Here is a 21594-nt window from a genome sequence, read left to right as displayed (position 1 = left end):
GGCAGCGGACCCAAACTGGCCAAATGGATATGCGATACCATATGAGGTCTGCTCAGCAATAAAAGCTAAGAGAAAGGAGGAGGAGGGGCATTTGCTATTACGACATTTGTCTTCCAGAGCAACCGCTATGCGTACTGAAGCCCTACTTCCCAGGAACTGGCTGAACATTGCCTGCTGATGGGAAGTAGAGAATAAATCTTTTGTTTTCCTTTGCTTCCACGTGTGGCCTTTGCTTTTGCTTTGATTTATTAAACTGCCTTTATCTTGACCCACGATTTTTTTTCCATCTTATTTTCTCCCCCCCGTCCAGCTGAGGAGGGGAGCAATAGAGCAGCTTGGTGGGCACCTGGCATCCAGACAGGGTCAACTCACCACACAAGGTCACACTACCAAGATGTTTCTGTCTTTGCTTTCTAATTGCTCTCTGGCTTTCCAAGAGAGAAAAGTGAAGAGAAGCACCTTTATCAAAGTAGATTTTAGTAAAGGACACATCTTGTACGTGGACCTCACTTCAGGCAAACCTGTCTCTAAGAATGTCTAGATGAACAACTGTGATACACTAGATAATGGCTCTGCTTCAGAAACTAATTGAAAGCATACTCTGACACCAGCCTAGCTAAACACTTATTTAGAGAAGTCTGTTACATAAAAAGGAAACTAAAATAGCAGTTCTCAGAGCATGTGCCACATGCCTATTCAATTTTGGACACAGCTGAAATACAGTGGGTTTGTGTCCTGGTTGTGGCAGGGATAGAGTTGGTTTCCTTCCTGGTGGCTGGTGCAGTGCTGTGTTTTGGATTTAGGGTGAGAGTAATTTTGATGGCGCGCTGATGTTTTGGTTGTTGCTGGGTGGTGTTTGCATTGGTCGGGGACTTTTCGGCTTCCCATGCTCTACCGACTGAGCAGGCTGGAGGTGCACAAGGAGTTGGGAGGGGACACAGCCAGGACAGCTGACCCCAACTGGCCAAAGGGACATTCCATACCATGTGACGTCATGCTCAGTACATAAAGCTGGGGGAAGAAGAAGGAAGGGGGGGACGTTTGGAGTGATGGCGTTTGTCTTCCCAAGTCACCGTTATGCGTGACGGAGCCCTGCTTTCCTGGAGATGGCTGAACACCTGCCTGCCCATGGGAAGGAGTGAATGAATTCCTTGTTTTGCTTTGCTTGCATGCGCGGCTTTTGCTTTCCCTGTTAAACTGTTTTTTTCTCAACCCACGAGTTTTCTCACTTTTACCCTTCCGATTCTCTTCCCCATCCCACTGCGGGGGAGTGAGTGAGCAGCTGGGTGGGGCTTAGTTGCCGGCTGGGGTTAAACCACAACAGTTTGATTTATAACTAAGTGGTTTAGACCCTACACGCTTCATAAGTTTGCTCCTTTCTTTATGTACCTTCTCTATAGCAGGGACCAACTGGAGAACTTAACCTCCCATTTTTAGAAGTTCAAGTCTTCTTGGGTTTTGATTATTTTTTGCCTGTTTGTTTCACAGCTGAGTCCCCAACTCTCACTTCCCCTCCAATAAGCTCACCTAAACAATGCATGGTGGGTTTAAATATGTACACAGGACTAAACAGTAGCTACATACACTACTATAGTATTTTTTATTTTTATTTATTTTCTTTTTTTTGAAGAGGTGGTGGGCTACTAGGGAAGCAAACACCCCAATTGCTTCACTCATTTCTCTTACTAGATTCTTCACTGATGATGTCTCAGAGCTTTCTAAAACCTGATGCGTGATCTCTCCCATAGGGCTTGCATTCCTATTTGCTAAGCAGTCAATAAATGCCTCACTATTTTTTTTTTACTTGTTATACAATAGTGCATTCAATTCATACTTGTTTGCTTTGATTGCTCAAAGCCTACAGTATGCTCTTTCCACTTTAACATAGACTGCATACTTCTGCTATTCTGATTTCTTACCAGCTGTTGCAGTTATTGGCATAGCTTTAAATTTCACAGAAACATCTGCAAATATTCCCCCACTTCTGGTCACATTAATGATTGGTCCAACATAATTTTCAGCAACTCGCACAGTTGAAGCTGAAAGCTGAAGTGTTCCAAAAGCATCATCATTGGCATTGATAATTACATGAGCTATTGTCTCACCCACTAGTCCAAGTCGAGGAGAATTTACAACTGAAACGTAAAGAAAACTTAGTGAGAGGGTGCCTGAGATGCTTGCTCTCTATGGCTATAGAGTTCAGAGACATACATGAGTTTAATTGTTAGTCGCCACTAGCTTTCAACAAAATTACCTTTTTTAGAATTGGACAAAGTATAGCTACAAACTGTATCAACATACTTTTGGTGTTTGAATTATATTATGGCAGAAAAATCCCAATTTTTAATAACTTATTATTCTATCCCGCTGTGGAGCATACAAGCCATAATTTTTTGAAGAGGTGAGGTACTGTGAAATTGTTTATTTGTTTATTTGTCCATAAGGCCAGTAGTAAGATCTATACACTTAGAAGAATTTCACTTTTATACTTGCTATGATGAAATATAAATCAGATTTCAACCTCCCAGCAGAATTATATTTGAAGTTTCCCTTACAGCAAGATTAATCTGGGGCAGGGGCAGCAATTAGGCATGCCAAGAAGCTTTGAAGCACAAATCAGGCTGTACTGACTGGAATTTATCTGAATGAGGGATGAAACAAACATTCTCTACACTAACAAAGCAACATGTGGCTGTAATTCTACACCACTTTATTTTTAAAAGACTTTTTTGGCTTTCAATAAGCAAAACTAGCTTAGTTATTTCCTAATACTGAACTTCACAGAAACAACACTATGTTAACAGGTATTAGAGCACAAAACCAATACTGTAACGTATTTGGCCTGAAAAACCTTGGATAAGGCAATAAAAAAGGGATAAAGAAATGCTCGTCCACCCCTGACAAAATACTGCGCTAAAGGAAATATATGCCAACAGCACACAAGGCAGGTAACTCAGAGATTTCTTTATCATTTAACTTGTTGCATTTTATCCTATTAAATATAAATACTAGCCTTCATATTTAAATTGTAGGTTTTACATATGTAAGATACTTACTTGGCCGATCCTGTACTTTCTCGATCAAAACAGTACTGCTTAGCTCCACAAAAACAGATTCTGACCTCTCAGGATCATCATCATCCAATATAGGCAAAGATATTGTGGTCTCACTTTCATTGGCTGCGAAGATCATGTAACCTGTAATGGGTATATAATCTTTTCCCTCTGTTGCTCTAATAACTTCAGGTGGAAGAAAGGGTGAGTGTTCATCATCACCAATAGTTCTGTATGTTATCATTACTGTACCAAGGAGACCACCACGCCTTATTATTGTCAGGGAGATATTTTTTGTCTCTTCCTCAACTTTTATTGGTCTGTTTTGCTCAGAAAAGATGAAGACTCCATATGGATCATCATTAGCTAAAATAGTTAATGTTGCATTAGTATGATTTCCAAGATGACCACTGGAGACATTGATGATCAAAACTGAAAACACCTTATCCAATTCAGGAGTTTCATCAGGAGAAACCTGTACTGTAATATTTGCTCTCGTTTGGCCAACATCAAACGTTACATTCCCATCTGTAGAGATCAGGTCTTTGGTAAGATCACAGACTATGATCCAATGCAGTGTCACTTGAGACAAGGCCCCATGCGTTCTCACAACCTAAGTGAAAAATATAAAGATCTGCATATTTTTGTTTTATGAGAAAAAAACCCAAACATAAAAGTATGAGATGGAATAAAGCCAAGACATTGACATGATGGGTTAAAAATAAATTTGTGTTTTAAAAAAAAAGTGTAATCTTTATCATCTCATCTTTGCTGCATTTGTTGTGTCATCAACACTGTTATTTTAAAATAGTAGTACCTCAAATGTAAACAAGTAAAAGTAATTTTAAACCTGTGGATATTACATCATTTTAGCTTCAAGCCGAATGATACTTATTAGAAAACTCAGTATGAAATGGCAAAACAGATGTGCATGGTAAAGTTATAAACCCTCTAAACTTATGGTAAAAGCATTGCAGAACGCCCAGTCAAAGAGAGACAGAAGAGGACTGCACAGCAGTATGAGACTCAAAGCTTTCTAACCTGCAGCACAATATTGCTATCTCCATCTTCAGGCTCAGTTCCATTTACCGAGAGTGACTCAGTACTGAACTCAAACACACCATGAGCGTCATCAGAAGCCTCAATAGTCACAAAGATGTGGGATGCAATTCCCAAGCTAGCTGTAAAGTGCAAGTTCCAAAAAGGGTTATTTTTTCTAGCATCTTTTCTTACATGAAATAAAACAGCTAAAGAAATATGTTACAAAAAATACACAGGAGAGCATGGCTGCAGTATCTGTGCTATTTTGTCTTTGGTTTTTTGAAATGCATGATAACTATCCACATGGATAAGGAACTGACTTTCAATAATGCAGTCCTGGCAGCCCTTCTATGGAACTATGCAACAAAGAAATATAATAAATACAAATATTTTAAGGGAGAAACAGAAATAAAATTACAGGTTCAATGAATGAAAATGGAGCAGAATTTAGGATGGTGGGGAGTTATATGGTAAACCACAGTGTAAGCAGATAGACCAGATGAATGCAGGTCTCATCCTAACATAAGCTGGAATGAAAAACAAAGGAAAAAACAAGGCCGGTAAATCCTACGACTAAAAAGGTTGTCTTGAGTGAGATAACTTGCTGCTCAGAGACAGAAAGAGCCCGGCACTTAAGAAAACCACTTCTGGAAACACGGAAAAAGGAAATAGCACTTCAAAAAAAACCTAAGAAGCTCCAAAAAGTGGCTAAATCACAGACTTACTCTCAGATTCAAACTGAAATGCTTTGCCTTTACAAATAAAATTGGAAATCAGGCTGTCACAGAGGAATAAATTATTCAATTTGGATAACGTGTTCATATAACATTTTCAGGTCCGTAGGGTTTAATTTGAAGTCCTATATGATAGGGTTTTCCCTCAGATTTTATTTCTGCATCTAGCATTTTTTTAATTTTCTCAGTATTAAATTATCTTTGTTTTCTGTATGTCATGACATAAATAAAATCTTAAAGAGAAGAAATAATAATTAAAACATTTCTTTTAAAAAATCCAACACAGCTTACTTTTCTTTAATAGTAAAAAACATTTCTTTAAAAAATCCAACACAGCTTACTTTTCTTTAATAGTAATTTTGACATGCAGAGAATCAGAGTAACTTAAAGCACGTACAAAAGCATAGAGTCAGGTAATTTTTTAATTACCTTCAACTTAAAAAGTGTCTCTGCTTTTTTGCTCTCCAGAAAATTTTACAATTTTCAAACAAAATTGATTTTGCAAACTGTACTTCTGAAATAACTATATTGTGGTTTACATCCATATAGTTTTGGTGGTATAGAAGCTGTTATTTTTTGTGTTACACTGAACACATTTAAATTAAGCCTAAATTAAACTAGAAAAGAATGTTTTGACAGAACTTTATGATAAATCTAAATGAATCACCTGTAACTACAAGTAACACCATGCCAAGCTGTGTCAGTATAGTAATTTATGAGGGATATTACAGTTAGCAATAAAAAATAGGGTTAATCCAAAATGCTTACCATGTTGATGGACAACTGGAAGGAAGAAATCCATGTTCCCATCACCACTACCACTGCCATCATTTCTAAAGAGCTCAGCAACTTTAAGATGACAGACATACAGATATATACATTTATAAATATAGAGAAAGCAGAAAGTAATTTAAATGTTTCTGGACAATAAAAAAAGAGAGGGAAGCATTTTATGAAGGCATTAGTTTGGGATGTGAAAGCATACAGGATTTCTGATAAAAGCCAGAAAAAGTCTTGTATATGCCACTTCTAATTAAATTTATGACACTGGAAATAGCAATGGGAGGTCAGAAGGAAAGAAAACCAATACACCTCTGTTTTCTCTCTTCTTTCTTTCCCTCTTTATGTGCCCTCTTTGTATTTCCCCTTTCTCACTCCTAAATGAGGTCTGTCAGGGAGAAATTGGAAATGTGAATTAAAAAAAAAGACGGGGCTAAAACCCCTCAAACTCTCCTATTCTAATATTTTCTCACAAAGCGAGAACATGTGTCAGGACGTTGGAAAAATCTGCAGAAAGCTTAACTAATGGAGACTTTACCCTAAGTTTTGTGCTTGCAATAGTGTTGGAAAAGCCAAAAAGAGGGTTTGTGTTAAGAGGATAACTGCCTAGTGAATTACTAGAGTTAGCTGTAAGTTTTCTGACAAAAAAAAAAATTAAAGATAAAAGTTTGATTCTTTTTAACAAAACAATTATTTGACCAAGAAGTCCACATGCATGAAAGGTCTGAAGCTTTTATCGGAAGTATCACTAAGGCCACACTGTACCACAGAGACAGATGTAATCGCAGCAGAGAGCTGGATTCATTCAAGGTAGTATGATATAACTTCCCAGAAGGCACCACACTTGCATTTCTGGATTGCTTAAAAAAAGTCAATTTATCACTGCCAATGTTTCTAATTACTTTTTTCCCCTCCAGCTTTACAATCTCCCTTAAAAATTTTCTCCAATGGAAAAAAAAAAAAAAAAATAAATCTGTGAAGGATGTTTTTTGTGGCAGGGGCACTGATGCTTGCCATCCCTTGTGAGACTAGCATCTCACAACAAGATTTCCTTTGAGTGTTTTTCTTGTTCTTCCACAGAGCTACCAGCTACCTCTCCAGCTCAGCTAAACTCCCTAGGCCTCTCAACACGCACAGTCTCCTACTGATATAATCCAGTTGAATCCGTTATAAGCCAGTGTATCACAATTCCTCTGATTTCACTCAAGTGGCAGATAAAAAACCCACCTTGTTTTTTTAGCCTTAAATATTTTATAAATATTGACAAAGTTAAAAAAATTTGTATTTATATATATTTTTATATTATTTTAATTCTCATTACCAACCATGAAATTATACAATGTGAAAAGCAGTAATTGCCTTTAAATGACCTAATACATGGTAATAATACACTTTCTTTGGGATCTGGTGGTTTCCAGCAATGATTAACAAAATATCCGAAGAACAGTTAAGAAAAAATACAGCTGTCTGGGGGATGTAGGGGTGTTCTTTTGTCTTTAGAAATAACATGGAAATGGTACACCTAAGAAAGGTAAGATTTTAATGCGTGAGTAGAGATCATAAAAATACAACCAACGGATTGACATATGTGCCTCACCTCCTCCCTCTGGGTTCAACAGCTCCACTTGAAAAGTTTTTTCTAATTCAGGAATAGAATTATCAGTGATGTTAACAGTAATGTACTTGTATCTTTCTCCTGGCTGAAATTCCAGTGTGCCCACAACAGCCTGCAATATGAAAGTTCTTCACATTTTTGTTCAAGTTTAATGTTTTCATCCATATGAAAAAAGAAATAGAACCTTGATTTTGTTTGCCTTTGTCAAAACATCTACTTCCCTTCATTTAAGCTTTTAGAAAATCTGCTCAATCTTTGTTATGAGAAAAAGACATCTAAATTCACAAAATTATGAGCATCTGCATTCATCTACATTATTCCGCACAAATATCAGTTAGACAAGCAAACACAGATATGCACAGGTTTTGTTGAACATATATAAATCCCAGTATGTACAAACATAATCTTAACCTGTACATGTACCTGACTGCTCATATAAAGTTTGATGCATTCAGCAACAATAGCAAATATCCCATCTTGCTACATAGACAATTCTCTTAAGAAAAAAAAATCAAATCTTTTCCTAGGAAATAAAACATCCAGCACACACAGGAGGTACAAGTCACATAATGATATATATTTTAAAGTGAATATTACACATTCATTTATCAAATCACCATATAAAACAAAGTGTTTCTGTGAAAATAATCATAGCTGGGCTAAAATACGCAAACTGAAGGCTATCTCCAGGACAAATAACGTGAATTAAATTCCAAAATAGTTACATACCTTGGCAATGGCCATACCTGATAATCTTTAGGACTGAAAGCTGTAAGTGGCACTGTTCTGTATTCCACCACAACTGTTCCAAGAAGGCCTTGCGCACGAACTACCAGTAGTCTGATGTGTCCAACTTCTTCTTTAACTGTAATCTGGGGCACAGCAGAGGCTGGCAGAATCATTTCATCACCTGGCTGAGGAGGTGGTCCCACAGAGAACTGTAGTAGACCTGGCAGACAAGAAGTACTATTTACATGACTTCTCTCACCAAATTTAAATTATGATAATAAATTGAAACCAAATTATTTATAAAACTTATATTTTGTGATGTTTCTGAAATTAAAAATCAATTATTGATAAGCCCTTAGGCCTCAATCATGCTATTTCCAGGGACGTCCTGTGTACCTTCCCTTCTCTCTCACTGATATGCGTATCAGTCTTGATAAAACCACAGCACAATAATGAATTTAGGTCTTCCCAGGAGAGCCTCAATATGTCTTATTGGTATAATAAGCATGCAGAAACGTTTCTCTCCGTCAGGAATTCTCATCTGAGAAAAACTTGCACAGGATCAACTACATGCAACCTTTATTTGCTGTCAGAAGGGAATCATTGCCTGTTTGGTCAGGGAAGCTTTGATGCCTTTTTGTAAAATTCTCAAGAATAAGTAACTCAGCTTTCCCTCTTGTACACAAATTATGAATTAATCTTGTTAGATAATGTGGAGCATTTGGCATTGCTTCCTCAACTATCAAGGCTAAGCAAAGTTTTTATCTGTTGAGCTAGAACTATAAAATTATCTGCAACAAGACTGTATCATCTCCATCATCATTACCATATGGGTGGTCACTGGCTTTGATGCTGATATCAGTAGTTTCCTTTTCTGAATCTATACTTGCTCCACTGGTAGGAGTTGAACCTAGTTTTCCATCTCCAGACACTGCAGAGACTAATGTCACACGGAAATATTCATTTAGCTCCGGAATGTCATCATCAATAACATGCAAATTTAAGACCTAGAGAAGGACCAAATCATGGAGAAATCAAATCGTGCAACATACGTCACTTAGGAGTTTCATGACCCTGCCTAACTCATCAAATTCTTTGATTAGTCAGTAAGCTGTATCTGCTGTGTAGTTCTGAAAGTAATGTGGACAACATTTGTGCTTTCCACATAATTTAACCTAACTTCTAGGATAATATTTTGTGTTTAGAATATGTATTCCAAAAAGAACGTTACCAAGCTCTCAGAAATGGAAGGCATATTTTCTTAAGTGCTTCAAACTACATAAACACATAACCAAGCAAGCAATTATTTATTATCATATCTTAAAATAAGCATAGTTTAAATTGTGTATATTGAAAGTGAAATATCTGATAGATTTCAAAATCTTGAAGAAATTGTGCTTCTGAAGAGAAATTACAGTGATTAATCCTATTTAGAGAGCAAGTAAAGCAGGCTTTTTACGCCTGACACTTGAGATTGCAGATCATACTATAATTAACATAACCTGCTCTGCACAGGCTAACACATTCACCTCAGACAATTCCAGCTTTCTATATATTGTGGTATGATTAGACAAACATATAAAAGAAAAGGTTTAAATAGCTGACCGTATTTAGAGGCATGGGAATGAGTAGCTTACAAACATCATGGAAAGTCTCTTAGGGTATCTCACCTGACGAGCAACAGCTCCCAATCTGTTTCTTAGGGCCATGCCCATTAACTCCTCAGTATGTAGACAATAAATTGGACCACACAGCAGTGGAGCAAGAGGGTATACCAGCCCTTCTCTGCCATCAGACAGAATAAGGCAGGCCTCGTCCGTGCTGCCAAACTAGAAAGGCTTTGGAAATTTTTGCTTTATATGACTGTATGCAATGCAGTAGTATGATTCAATGGAGAATTAAAGCTGAATGAACAGTGACATGAACAAACTATTTTCAGACATCGCAAGCTTTTGCCAAGCTCTAATCACTTATATTGTTTGAGTGGGACCAGATCCACAGTTCTAGTGGAGTCACTGGGATCCTTTCAAATTGTGTCAGTGAGTTTCAGTCAGTCCATACTAACTTCAGCAGAGTGATACAAGTGAAACCGAGGACAGCATTTTCTACTAAGAATTCACCCTTTCTATTCTACGACCACTAATAGAAAACACAAATGAACTTTTTACAGTATTGTGGTCCCACACCTCTTCTTCAATTACATGTGAAATTCCTGTTCCGCAGGTCAGGATTGAATTCATAGAAACAGATTAAGCAAAAGGGACAGAATGTGGCCAAGAGCAGTTGCAAGACACTTGGTTTCAGCAGTGAACTTTACTGCTATTTAATTGATGTGGAAATAAGTATGAGTTACAAAACTCAGATCAAAACCTGATCATTTTCTTGATCAATTTCAAAAGTAGCTGGATGCATTATTTCAGCCCAGGACTATCTATACTTCAAGTATACGTATACATAAATCTAGTTAATATTTTCTATATATACATATATGTAAACACATCTAATATATTATGTGCATTCAAACATACATGCACACATGGTGACCCCAAAACTGAGATACACACAGATCTATAAGCATCTATCATATCACTTGTTAGTTGTCAGGGATGCAAAAAACCCTGCAAAACATAACAAAAGCCATGTGAAGGAAACAGTTTCTAGTATGAAAAGCAGTCAAGCACCCACAGAAGGTATTTTCCAGCAGGTCTGCAAAGGACAGGATGAATAGTTAACAGGAAGGTAGGGTTTACCTCTGATCTCTGCCAAGGAAGGAATGTGATAGTGCCAGTGCTGTTAGAAAAATCGGTAACAGAGTAATTAATGCCAGTGGAATCAACCTGCGAGATAATGTAATTTATATACACATAGTCTAGGGCTCCCCTTGTACGCTCCACGACACAGGATATAGTGGAACCCTCATCGGCAGTCTGGAAGAAAGCAAGAAATTGAAATGTTTGTTATTGTCAAAGTAAATCAAGGCAATAAATGCAAAACATGGAATTCTCTAACGCTAGTCAAATGTTCAGGTAAAAAATTGCTGCCATGTTACTTTCAGCACTTTTGGAAGCTGAAACTGAACTTGATGGTGGTCAGAACAATCTTAGTGAAATTTGCAACAGCTTCTAGTGTCTCCCTGAGGACTATAAAGGTAAGAGAGTAACTGTACCCTGTTGTTTGTTTTGGACACAATCTCTTCCCCCAAACTAAATGCCAAAGACAGAATCAATATGCTTGAAATGTACATGTCAAAAGCAACTGAAACTATTGCTTTATATTAATGTCAATTATTTTTTCATTAGCAATAATTTAAAGATTTGGATTCGCCCTTTCCCCAACTAGAAACACTATGAAAAAAAAATAGATACGTTAAAATTAAACTATGCTATCATCATTCATGGAAAAACTTTGAAAAATTTTCTATGCTACAGTCCTCTTTACAATTCTGTCTTCACAGAGACCATGACTTCAGCAGCAACAATTTCATATATTTGGAACAAAGTAGGGTATTGATACTGACCATATGTTTTAGAAAATTATGATCATAGAACTAAAATAGAAAATAATTTTGTCTGAAAATTGCCAGAAAGACTAAAGCTATCTTAAGCATTAGATAAATTTCAGAGCTGCTGTATAACACAGTGCAGATACTGCATGTGCCTTCAGCTGCCTAGTAGACAGATATGCACATAAAGCAATTAAACTACTGATAAAACAATGCTGTGTATCTGCATCATCACTGAGAGCTCTAATACTTCCCTGGCAAAATGGACGTAAGACAAGTGCAAAACAATTAACATGACATAAATTTTTAATTTTGCTTCATGGTTGGTTGATGATCTGTGGCATCACAGTATTATCAGTGGCATTTGAAACTGAAGGAATCTATTATCATAGCATATGGTAGGCATAGCATATGGAAAGCAAAGTGAACCGAATTGAAAACCAGTATCACTCAGGAAAGATGGTTACTTTCAAACACATCATAAGCATTCTGTTAGGAAGAATGTAATTAAAAGGTCATGAGAGTTCCCAAATTGGAAAGTATTCTGTAATTTGTTTTCCAAAATAATCCACTACCAATAGAACGAGGTATCATGTCTTTCTCCCTCATAATTGATTAATGAAGTAAAAATGAATTATGTTTATTTCAATCCTCCCCAAACAAGGAGCAAGTTTATATATTGCATATATAGTGGCTACCACCGAAGAACAATTTAATGTTTAAAAAAAACCCAACGCACAGCTAATATCAACCAAATTCACACCAAACATATGCAATTTATACCTTATGATAGCAAATGATTGTGGAAAAATACATCACACCTTGTCATTGCATGACCTTTAGTAAAATTCTTTCAAACACATCATGTGACACAGAAAAATAAAATAAAAATCTATGTAATAATCCATTCTCCAAACAAGAAAATTAAATCTTATATTTTGATTGATAACCCAGTCTCAGATGTGACAAAAGTAAAGGAAAAAAATGTTCTTCTAGAAAAACTTAAGCCTTAGGTTTTAGTTTATGTAATAAAATCAATTTTCTTAACAAAAATAATTTTGGGGTTTTTTTAAAAATTATATTGCAAATGCCAGTGAGACTGAGGCTGTATTAACAGAACTTACACATTTCCAAATTCTAGAAAAACTTTGCTTAACTACAAAAACTAACAATGTGAAATCAAGGCCCTGTGCAGGTCAATTTTTTGACCATTAATTTTTCTGTGCCATTAATTTTTCTGTGCTCAAAACTTCACCTATAATTTTCCTTATGAACACCTTACCTCAGGAATACATGCTCCAGTGAAGCCAAATAAACCATTAGCATTATCACTTTTCTGTATTCTTAATCTTGCTGTGGTATTTTCTTGTGAAATTCGAGCTCCACCACGCACAGAAATGAGCTTTAGGATGAATAACTCCTCTCCTTCTTCCTCTTTGTCATCCTTTGCAGACACAATGAACGATTTATTGGTCTCTCCTTGCCGATACTCCAAATACCCAGAGACAGGGTGGACATCACTCTTCGCAGGAGTTGCGTGGAGCTCATAGATCTCTGCTCGTGTCAATTTACGCTCATAAAGCCTTACATCCTGCATTAGCCCTGTGTACCTACCACTGCCATTGATTCCTGCTCCAATTCTCACTATTCCTGGACCTGAGAAGGAAATTATAATTTTCCTCATGTTATTGTATTTCTTCAAAGTAATAAACCTGCAGCTGAATAGCTGTAATTGTTAAAAAACAATGGTAAATTCTTTACTACCCTTGGATTAGGAATCATATTGATCTTCAAATGCAAAATCAGGAGGTTCCTTGAGCCTCATCTCTGGGTTACAGGTAGATCATCACAGGTCAAACAATTCCTCCTAGACTGTTCAGGTTTTTCATCCTACTAGTTCTACTAGCACATTGTCACCATCCCTTATTTTAATGAGGCTTGGAAACTTCTTTCTTTCCATTAGAGGTTTGCAGAGCACAGCTGCAACCCCTCTCAGCTTTTGTTTTGCTAAACAGACCCCATTTTGTCTCTCTCTGCTAGACAGTGGATCCATTCTGATGATACTCATCACTGCATTAGCCCTTCTGGACATGCTTTTCCCCTAATGCACTGGAAGTACGGACTTCAGAAATGTACACCAAATTCCAAATACTTTTTACAACAGCATTAATATTTCTCTTTCTCCAAACAAATATCCCACTCAGCAAATCATAGGATCACAGCTGCCTTTTTCACAAATATACTAAGCTGGTAGCTCATACTCATTCCTATTGTGCTAAAACACATAGATATCTCTTCTTTCCAGCTGTCTTCTCTTTTTGGAAGAAACTACGCTCTTGAATGTACTGGCATACATATGACACTGTCAGTTCTAGAGATGAGCAACCACAGCAACTGATAATGGTCCCAGGGCACAAGGCGGAGGATGGTGAGAAAAAACGGGCTACTATGCTCACCACTGTGTAGTATCCAACATTAAATGGAGAAAGATGAAATCTTTACCTTATACTTGTAGTATCTCCAGACAGAGCATATGCCATCTCCACTAATACAGAAAATTTACAACGACTCAGACATATCATTCTATCAACAAAAGCATTATTGCATTTCACGCATCTTTGTTCTAGAAACTGAGGGGAAAAAAAGTCCTTTCTCAGCTACAGTACTGCAAGTCTGATGGAAATTATGAATTGCAGAGGCACCACTTTGTTACAGAGGACAAATTTACTTCTCAGACTTCAACCACTGGAAATTTACAGGCAGAAATAACATACTACACTATACAATTAATGAAGTCTCCTCTCTATTCTCACTCTATGTTTGTGTACATATATGCATGTAGATGCATATGCATTTAACATCACTGTTATGTTTTTTAATTCTCCTTCTTTAACTACAGAAAAGGAGACTGTATTTGAGAACTCGATAATCATTCACTGCCTACCCCCACCAAGGAAAACGTGAAACTGAAGGTGAGAGGAAGAAAGGAAAAGGATGGAGATGATCTCCAAGAAAAAAAAATCACATGGAAGAGGGGGAAACTGCAAAAGAAGGAGTAAATATAAATGTATTTTGACCACATAATATCTAACTTTATAAAGGAATTGTTCTGATACTTCCCTGGTCACTGCTATGCTAGTTCAGAGAGAATGTCCATAATGGTTACCTATGACTAAAATCACATCTGGGACTATCCAGTTGGATAAACTGAAGTACACATGCTAATGTTCCTTGGAACACTATTAAACTTGTAGGCATAATTTTCATATACCATGTAAATACACACTTAAGTATATCTACACCCTGAAAAATTCTATTGCTTACAAGATATTGGCTTAGTTGTAATATAATACACATCTAGAAACAAAATCATTATTGCATTTTGTTTCAGACACTGAGAGGAAAAATGTCCTTTCTCAGCTACAGTGCTGTAAATCGTATAGAAATTATTAATTGCAAACATATATAACTGTATGTATACATGATAAGCATACATATATAAATATAATTATTAATGTATTTTCAAATTGTTGCAATCCAAGCTCTGTTACAGTTCTGAATTTTTTTGAACTCTCCCAGCTCTAATTTCCATACGCTTTTTGAAAATCCTCAGAATTTTCTATCCATTCTTTTCAATTAGCTAATCAGATATAATAATTTCAGTATCTTGCATATACCTGTCAAGGAACTAGACTCTTCTATATATTGCAGAACTTTACATATGGAGAAAAATAATGCAGGGTATTGGCTCACCATCAGCAATTGCTTCTCCTTTAAGGCTCTTCATTCCTCCCAGAACTGGAATTCCATCCATGTAAAATTCAATTATACTTTCATCCAGAGTAATCAGAAGGTGAAGCCAAGTATTTTCATCCAGATATTTCAGGACTGCTGCTTTAGCCACATATGTCATATTGGATCCTAATGCTGTATAATGAAGCACTACAGAAACATGAGAATCATTTGTTTGGATTTTCACACCATAATATAAGGTCCCATTATCATCATCCTTTTCAACTATATAACCATCAGTACTGATGTTAGGAATTAACCACGCTGAAAATGTAAAATTGGTTACTGCAGTATTTCCATTGTATGGGTATTCCGGACCAATAATGCCAAATGCATCCTCTTTTCCACTGAAATACAAAGCATCTGTTCCACTGTGATGGCGCCTCATGTGAGGCTGGGATTGTACTGAACTTGGAAATGATCCCAGCAACAAGAAGTCTACCATTGATGGTAGTCCAGCTTGGAATGTACTAGACAGTATTTCCCAGCCTAAGCGGACAACACCAAAGGTGCCTTGTTGTCTCCAGATGGTGAAGTCTGTAATACAGGAAAGATCATCTTCAGAAAGAACATCTTCCACTATCTCTCTGTCCTGGCTCTCTGGATCTATAACAAAGACTCCAAAAGGGTCATCATTGAATGGGATCATCACGGTTACAGCAAGGCTTGTTTCAGATAACTGACCGCCAGGACCAGGAGACCCACCTATATAATGGAAATTAGAGCAAAAGTTAATGGTCAGTTTCAGACAACACAGTCCAAAAAAGTCACTAAGTACTTAAAGTTTTTTTAATAAAATGTTTAAAAAGGGTTGAATCTTCTTTAGAGAGCCTCTGAACTCTTAGAAAATGCTCTAATTTAAAAATAACATAATTTAACTGCATTGTTTTTAAAACACTATAGTGACACAATTTTCATAGAAAGCAAAGCAGTATGTTACTTTCCAATTGCAAAACATACAGTTGTCTTTCAGCTAAAACAAGATTAACTCCAATTTTTCTAAATTAGTCAATGAGATAGGTTACCTTTGATTTATTTGATAAACACGGGGCCAAATTCAGTTCTCACATTACTCCAAGATTTACACGAATATGGAATGGCAAAATTTGGCCCATTGCCTCTGAAACAGAAGCAGGCATACCTTGCAAAATCAGTAACCAGTTGTGTATTAAAACTGCTGCCAAGTCCTGCCTTTAGTCATCTATTTCTGCACAGTAAGAATTCATGATACGAAGATCATGATATGAACGTAGAGCCTCCATGTTCAAAGAGTGCAGTGATCTACCTATGGTAAATAGGAAATTTTCTGTACGTGCATATGGATTTCACTTACAGGAAAGGTCAACACATTTTCAGTTGCGTCTGGGCACAGAAGACCATAAATAGTACTGAGGTGGAATGAGTCCAGGAGATTTGGAACTCTACTCAGTAGCAGACCTGTAGCAGTTGTGATTTAAGTCCTATGAAGTGGTAACTATAAGTATTTTACCTCCTCTAGAAAAAAGCAAACAAACCAACAAACCTCCATTACAGTAGACATGCATAGCCTTTAATAGCTCTATTTTGTCTTCAACTACATGAAGACCTGTATCTCTGAAATTACCAAGAGGCATCCTTTTTAAAGGTCAAATCACCAAAATGTGTATAACTAATTCAGGAACTGAATAACTGCATTCGTATACCTAAATAAAACTTAAATGAAAAATAAAACCTAAAACCTTACCAGAAAAGTATAGGGTATCAAGACATGATTCAAGGCAAAGCTCTTTCCAGGGTTGGTTTCTTTTTGATTGATTAAACATAATTCTTTTCTACCAGATATGAAGGGAATGGTGATATGGAAGACAATACCTGAAGCATTCACCAACTTTAGAATGTAAAATTCATTGAATTCAGGAATTCCATCCGAAATAGCATGGAGTGTTATTGGCTTTGATCCTTCACCATCCATGAAGAACACAGTCCCGTAAGTTTCATAGAACTCTTCTCCTGGCCTCAGTGCAGAGTCATTATCAAACAGCTGCCAGGTCAACGAGACATTGCCAAAGTGTCCTCTATGTCTCAAAATCCTGTTCAGTGATACAGAAAGAGTGAACGTCCTGGCAGGTATGTATCAGCATTCATTAGCAAGGGAAAACACAATTACACTAATCTTCCTTACTGTGAAAAATAATATACAATGTTCTAAATAACCATGAACAAGAAATACAACCATGAACGATACTACAATCCTCTTTGAAGGCCTGCAATTTCACAGTACAATTCTACTCCCAGGTATACCACATGTACCTTAGAAAAAAAGTAACCAACGCAGGTCCGTGCAAAGTAGTACTGTTAAGCTAAACATCAGCTTGTCTTCCACTTCTATGATGTAAATAATAGATACAAATTTATAATATAGTTCAGCAAGTTAACATTGAAAATTTATATACCTGGCCACCCTTAGACAGGAAAGGGAATCATCTACATTTAACCACAAACATTTCTCCCTTTAACCATCAAGCCCCCTTAAAATTTTTTTTACATTGGTATTAGATTTGGGTTATGCTCTATGTCCTTCAGAAATCCGTGGTTATTCGAGATTAAGAATGTAGTAAACGAAAACAAGATTTTATTTTTTGTATAGCTATCTGGTAACATAATTTCACCAATTTCCAAAAGGCACTATAAATAAAAACTGAAGTATATAATGCCTTTATTAACAAAGTGTGCTTTACATACCAAAAGTGTGCTTCTGTTTGCACGGCAAAATAAAATGCCGTACAAAGAGATTATATCAGCCTGAAAAATTAGTTCAGCAAAACTAGTCTAGGCACAGCAACAGTTACATTCCAAAGGTTTTTCTTTTTTTGCCATCAACCAGGGCGCTCCACCCCAGCTGTGTAGCACTGTTGCAGTAACTACAATTACTCCCTTTAAAGCTCAGTGCTGCCATAGCTGTTCTCAGTGCTTAGGTTATATGCTACTCTGACCCTTTTGTTATGTACTACATAATAGCCAAAGCAGTGAGGGTATGGAAGAGACAGCTCCCTAGTAAACATATTTAATCAATGAGGATTGAGCAAGGTCCTCAATACTGGTGATCTTGGCATCATGTGCTTCCATAAAGCACGTGTATATGAACATGTTTAGTTCTAATCATCATTCCTCACACCATCAAATAAGAAAAAATTATCCTGCAAATAAGATTATAAAGGACAAAAAATGCCCCAAAGAGCAGCATAACAAAACCAAACACACAATATATTTAATATCCTCTTTTCTCAAGAATTTTCATTCTTTAGATGTGTAACACAAGCATAAAGACCTAATTCACAGCCATAGGCAACTGCTCCAAGGCCTTAAAATAAACAAACAAAAAAATCAAATAAAAAGATATAGAAGATAACTAAACAAATGTGAAAAGAGCCTCTTCTCTAACTGTTCACATTATCACGTTTATTGTGACCTAACTTCTCTTTATATCCTGTCTAGAGGTTTCTTAATGAAAAATCAGTATTTTTGTCAAATTATAATCCCATCCTGACTTTATGGAACATAAAGCAAGACACCAACGAAATTCATTTCTTAACCCTTCCCATTCTTGAATACATTCCAGTGGCTGGAAGGAAAATACTTTCAGAGGTCAGACTAGGGAAGACTATTTTCAGTTTAGAAGACAGTCACATCTGGACTTTGAGTATAGACTTCCATCTGCACTTAACAGATAGAAGAAAACCAAACCATCAGAAAGAATACAGTAATATAGGTTGTTTGTAGGGGAAGGCTTCAAAGTAGGGTGCAAAAAGAAATTAACAACCACATAGTCATATTTAGCTGTATTTTGAGAAGATTTTTTGCTTCTCTGTTAGTCCAGAATCATCAAGATTCTTCTGTATCTAAAGTCTACTGAGAATATAAGAAAACAACAATGCTGTAGTCTTATTTATTTACATTTTAACATGAATTTCAGTATATATTTTAATATACACAATCTACCTGATAATGTAACAGCGGATGTCTTCAATATGTTTACAAATCATTTAATCCAAAATTTAGTAAAGCTATTTTCCTTTAATACATTTCTATCAATGCAAACTTGTATGGGATTAGATCAAAGCACTATCCATAAAGTACCACATACATCAGTTCCAAAAAAGTGCAAAAGTATTAAAGTTACTTACAAAAAATTGTTAATTTTGCCTTCTTCCACTGGCTTCTCTAAAGTGTCCAAGGAGAAAATTCCATTAGGATCATCATTTGCTTCAATAATAACTGTAGCCACTCCAGCCTTAAAGATAACAGTATCCCCTAAAAAGAGGGTGATGAATTCTATCAAAACTGGAATCAGAAATGGATGTAACTCTAAAACCAAAGGTGTTTCCTTCTCACACCAACTGGTTTTATGCAAACAAAGAAATGAACAATGATAAAATAATCAGTGAAAACCAATATTTGAGATATTCAGTAACAGGCAAATTAGAGTAAAAATACTTAAGTAGCATCTTAAGTAGATCTGCAAGAAAAAATACATGTGACATGACCAGAGATGTGATTCTGAGTAGAAAGGATTGTATGAGAGGTATTATTTCATGTTTGATCAATTGGTCAAGTCAAAAGAAAAAGGTTGGTATTCAGAGATCCCAGCTCTCCTTTAGACCTAGAACAGCAATATTGCTCTTAAACTAAATACAAGCTAAGAACAATGTCTAAGAGTTTATTCATACCCATATCACAGCCTATCTGAAAGGAAAGAAATATAAGATAAGATGTGAAGTAGAGAGGAAGCTAGTAGGATTTCTGTGTATATACTAGCAGTGTAGGGACATTCTAACACCCTTCGTATGTCCACAGATGTACACTATGTTTGCACGCCCATCCCATTTTTCACCCTATTTAAGAGAGTTAGACTAGCTTTTATTCCAAAGTAAACAATGTGTTTACTGCTTTAATTTCATATACCTCTATCTGTATTTTCTCTGAGGTACAACATTCCCACACAATTTTCAAAAGAGATGTAACAATCAAGGTAAATAAATGTAACAGATCATAGAAAGAAAATAAATTTTTTTGCTTTCAGGAATGCGTATAGAAATATTCTATATTCTTAGTGGTTCTAGAGATGCTGCATGATGATATGACACTCCTTTTAGAGGCAAAGGGAGCCTGCAGCTACCCATTCTTGTAGGACCAGTGTGCCGGGAGGAAAGCCATCATATGTTCCCAATAAAGTGGTAAGAGAAAATACCAGTAGATCCTGAAGAAAGTTAGTAAAGTAGAAAGAGATCACGGAAGAGAAAATTTAAGAAGCGAGAAGAATGGCTTTGTCTGATCCTTTCTGTAAGGTTGATGTTCTGTAAGAGACCTGGGTACCAGAGTGAATGTCAGCTGACCTCAGGAAACACATAAGCTACCTTATACTCAAATAATTGCTAAAAATTCCCCTATAATTCTCCGGCTGCCTGCTACCAATGTCTAAGGCAGATGCAGTTCAAGATCAATGAAGCCTTGTGAGCAATTCATAGACCAGCCACAGGGTGTCGGTTTTTGTGTGACCTGAAGCACTCTTAGTCTCACTGACTGAATCAGATCATTATAGACCATAATGAGGGCTAAGACACTTAGTATGCATGTCTAAATGAAGACACCTAATTTTATTTTTCCTCATCTTGAATTGAATCCCTGCTAGGTATTCTACTTTGTGAACCTACCACACAATCTAATGTGAAGGTATAGTCTGATGGTCAATTGTGATCATTTTCCTTTGCTTTATTAAATCACAGTCACTCAGTCATTGTTTGATGGCTTATTCAATTCAGTTTTGGTTTGCATTCCAGTGCATTCACAGCCCGTTACTACCTCTCAGCTACACAATAATAACAACTGAAATAATTAAAATTTACTAACACAATTGTAGATGACTCTCCCACTACACCTTGAGTTTTGGCAGGGCTAGGGATGGGGAGGGTCTTTAATTAAGCAGGTAGAGCCCAGGAAAATTTACCTATTTCTTACATTTAATTTATGTTTTCTTATCAATATTACCCATCAGTGATGGTTTATTCCAGAAGACGTCTATTTCAAAAATAGGAATGTGCTGAATAATTTTGTATCTTTTCCTGCTATATGATAACTTAAAAAAAAAAAAAAGAAGTTATTTCTGAGATAATAAACCCATTCTTTACTGGTGGTACACTGAGTAATGTCTAACACATTCTTCTGTAGATAAAACTTCGTAAAACTATGATGTCAGACTGAAAATAATGTATGCATACATTGCACCGCTACAAAAATAAGAGAGACTAATTTACATGGTTTTCCTCTAAAATAAGGCAGTTCTGTTTGTTTTTACAAAAATCAGGCAGTTGT

At 36.3% G+C, this 21594-nt stretch overlaps 1 protein-coding gene across 1 annotated transcript in view; it reads right to left on the bottom strand.

The window, feature by feature from the left end:
- GPR98 (G protein-coupled receptor 98) overlaps positions 1-21594 on the bottom strand; it is a 289750-nt gene that overhangs the window by 238133 nt on the left and 30023 nt on the right. The window contains exons 17-28 of the mRNA XM_009330315.1: positions 19410-19536; positions 17098-17315; positions 15208-15951; positions 12737-13110; positions 10703-10879; positions 8779-8959; positions 7970-8172; positions 7206-7335; positions 5597-5677; positions 4095-4234; positions 3057-3666; positions 1920-2135 (exon numbers count right to left, since the gene is read on the bottom strand). Coding sequence (XP_009328590.1) covers positions 1920-2135; positions 3057-3666; positions 4095-4234; positions 5597-5677; positions 7206-7335; positions 7970-8172; positions 8779-8959; positions 10703-10879; positions 12737-13110; positions 15208-15951; positions 17098-17315; positions 19410-19536 — 3201 coding nt within the window. The remainder of the gene's footprint in view (positions 1-1919; positions 2136-3056; positions 3667-4094; positions 4235-5596; positions 5678-7205; positions 7336-7969; positions 8173-8778; positions 8960-10702; positions 10880-12736; positions 13111-15207; positions 15952-17097; positions 17316-19409; positions 19537-21594) is intronic.

The sequence above is a fragment of the Pygoscelis adeliae genome, unplaced genomic scaffold (assembly GCF_000699105.1).
Source record: "Pygoscelis adeliae isolate BGI_AS28 unplaced genomic scaffold, ASM69910v1 Scaffold178, whole genome shotgun sequence".
NCBI lineage: Eukaryota > Metazoa > Chordata > Aves > Sphenisciformes > Spheniscidae > Pygoscelis > Pygoscelis adeliae.
This window is presented reverse-complemented; position numbering and strand designations above follow the sequence as displayed.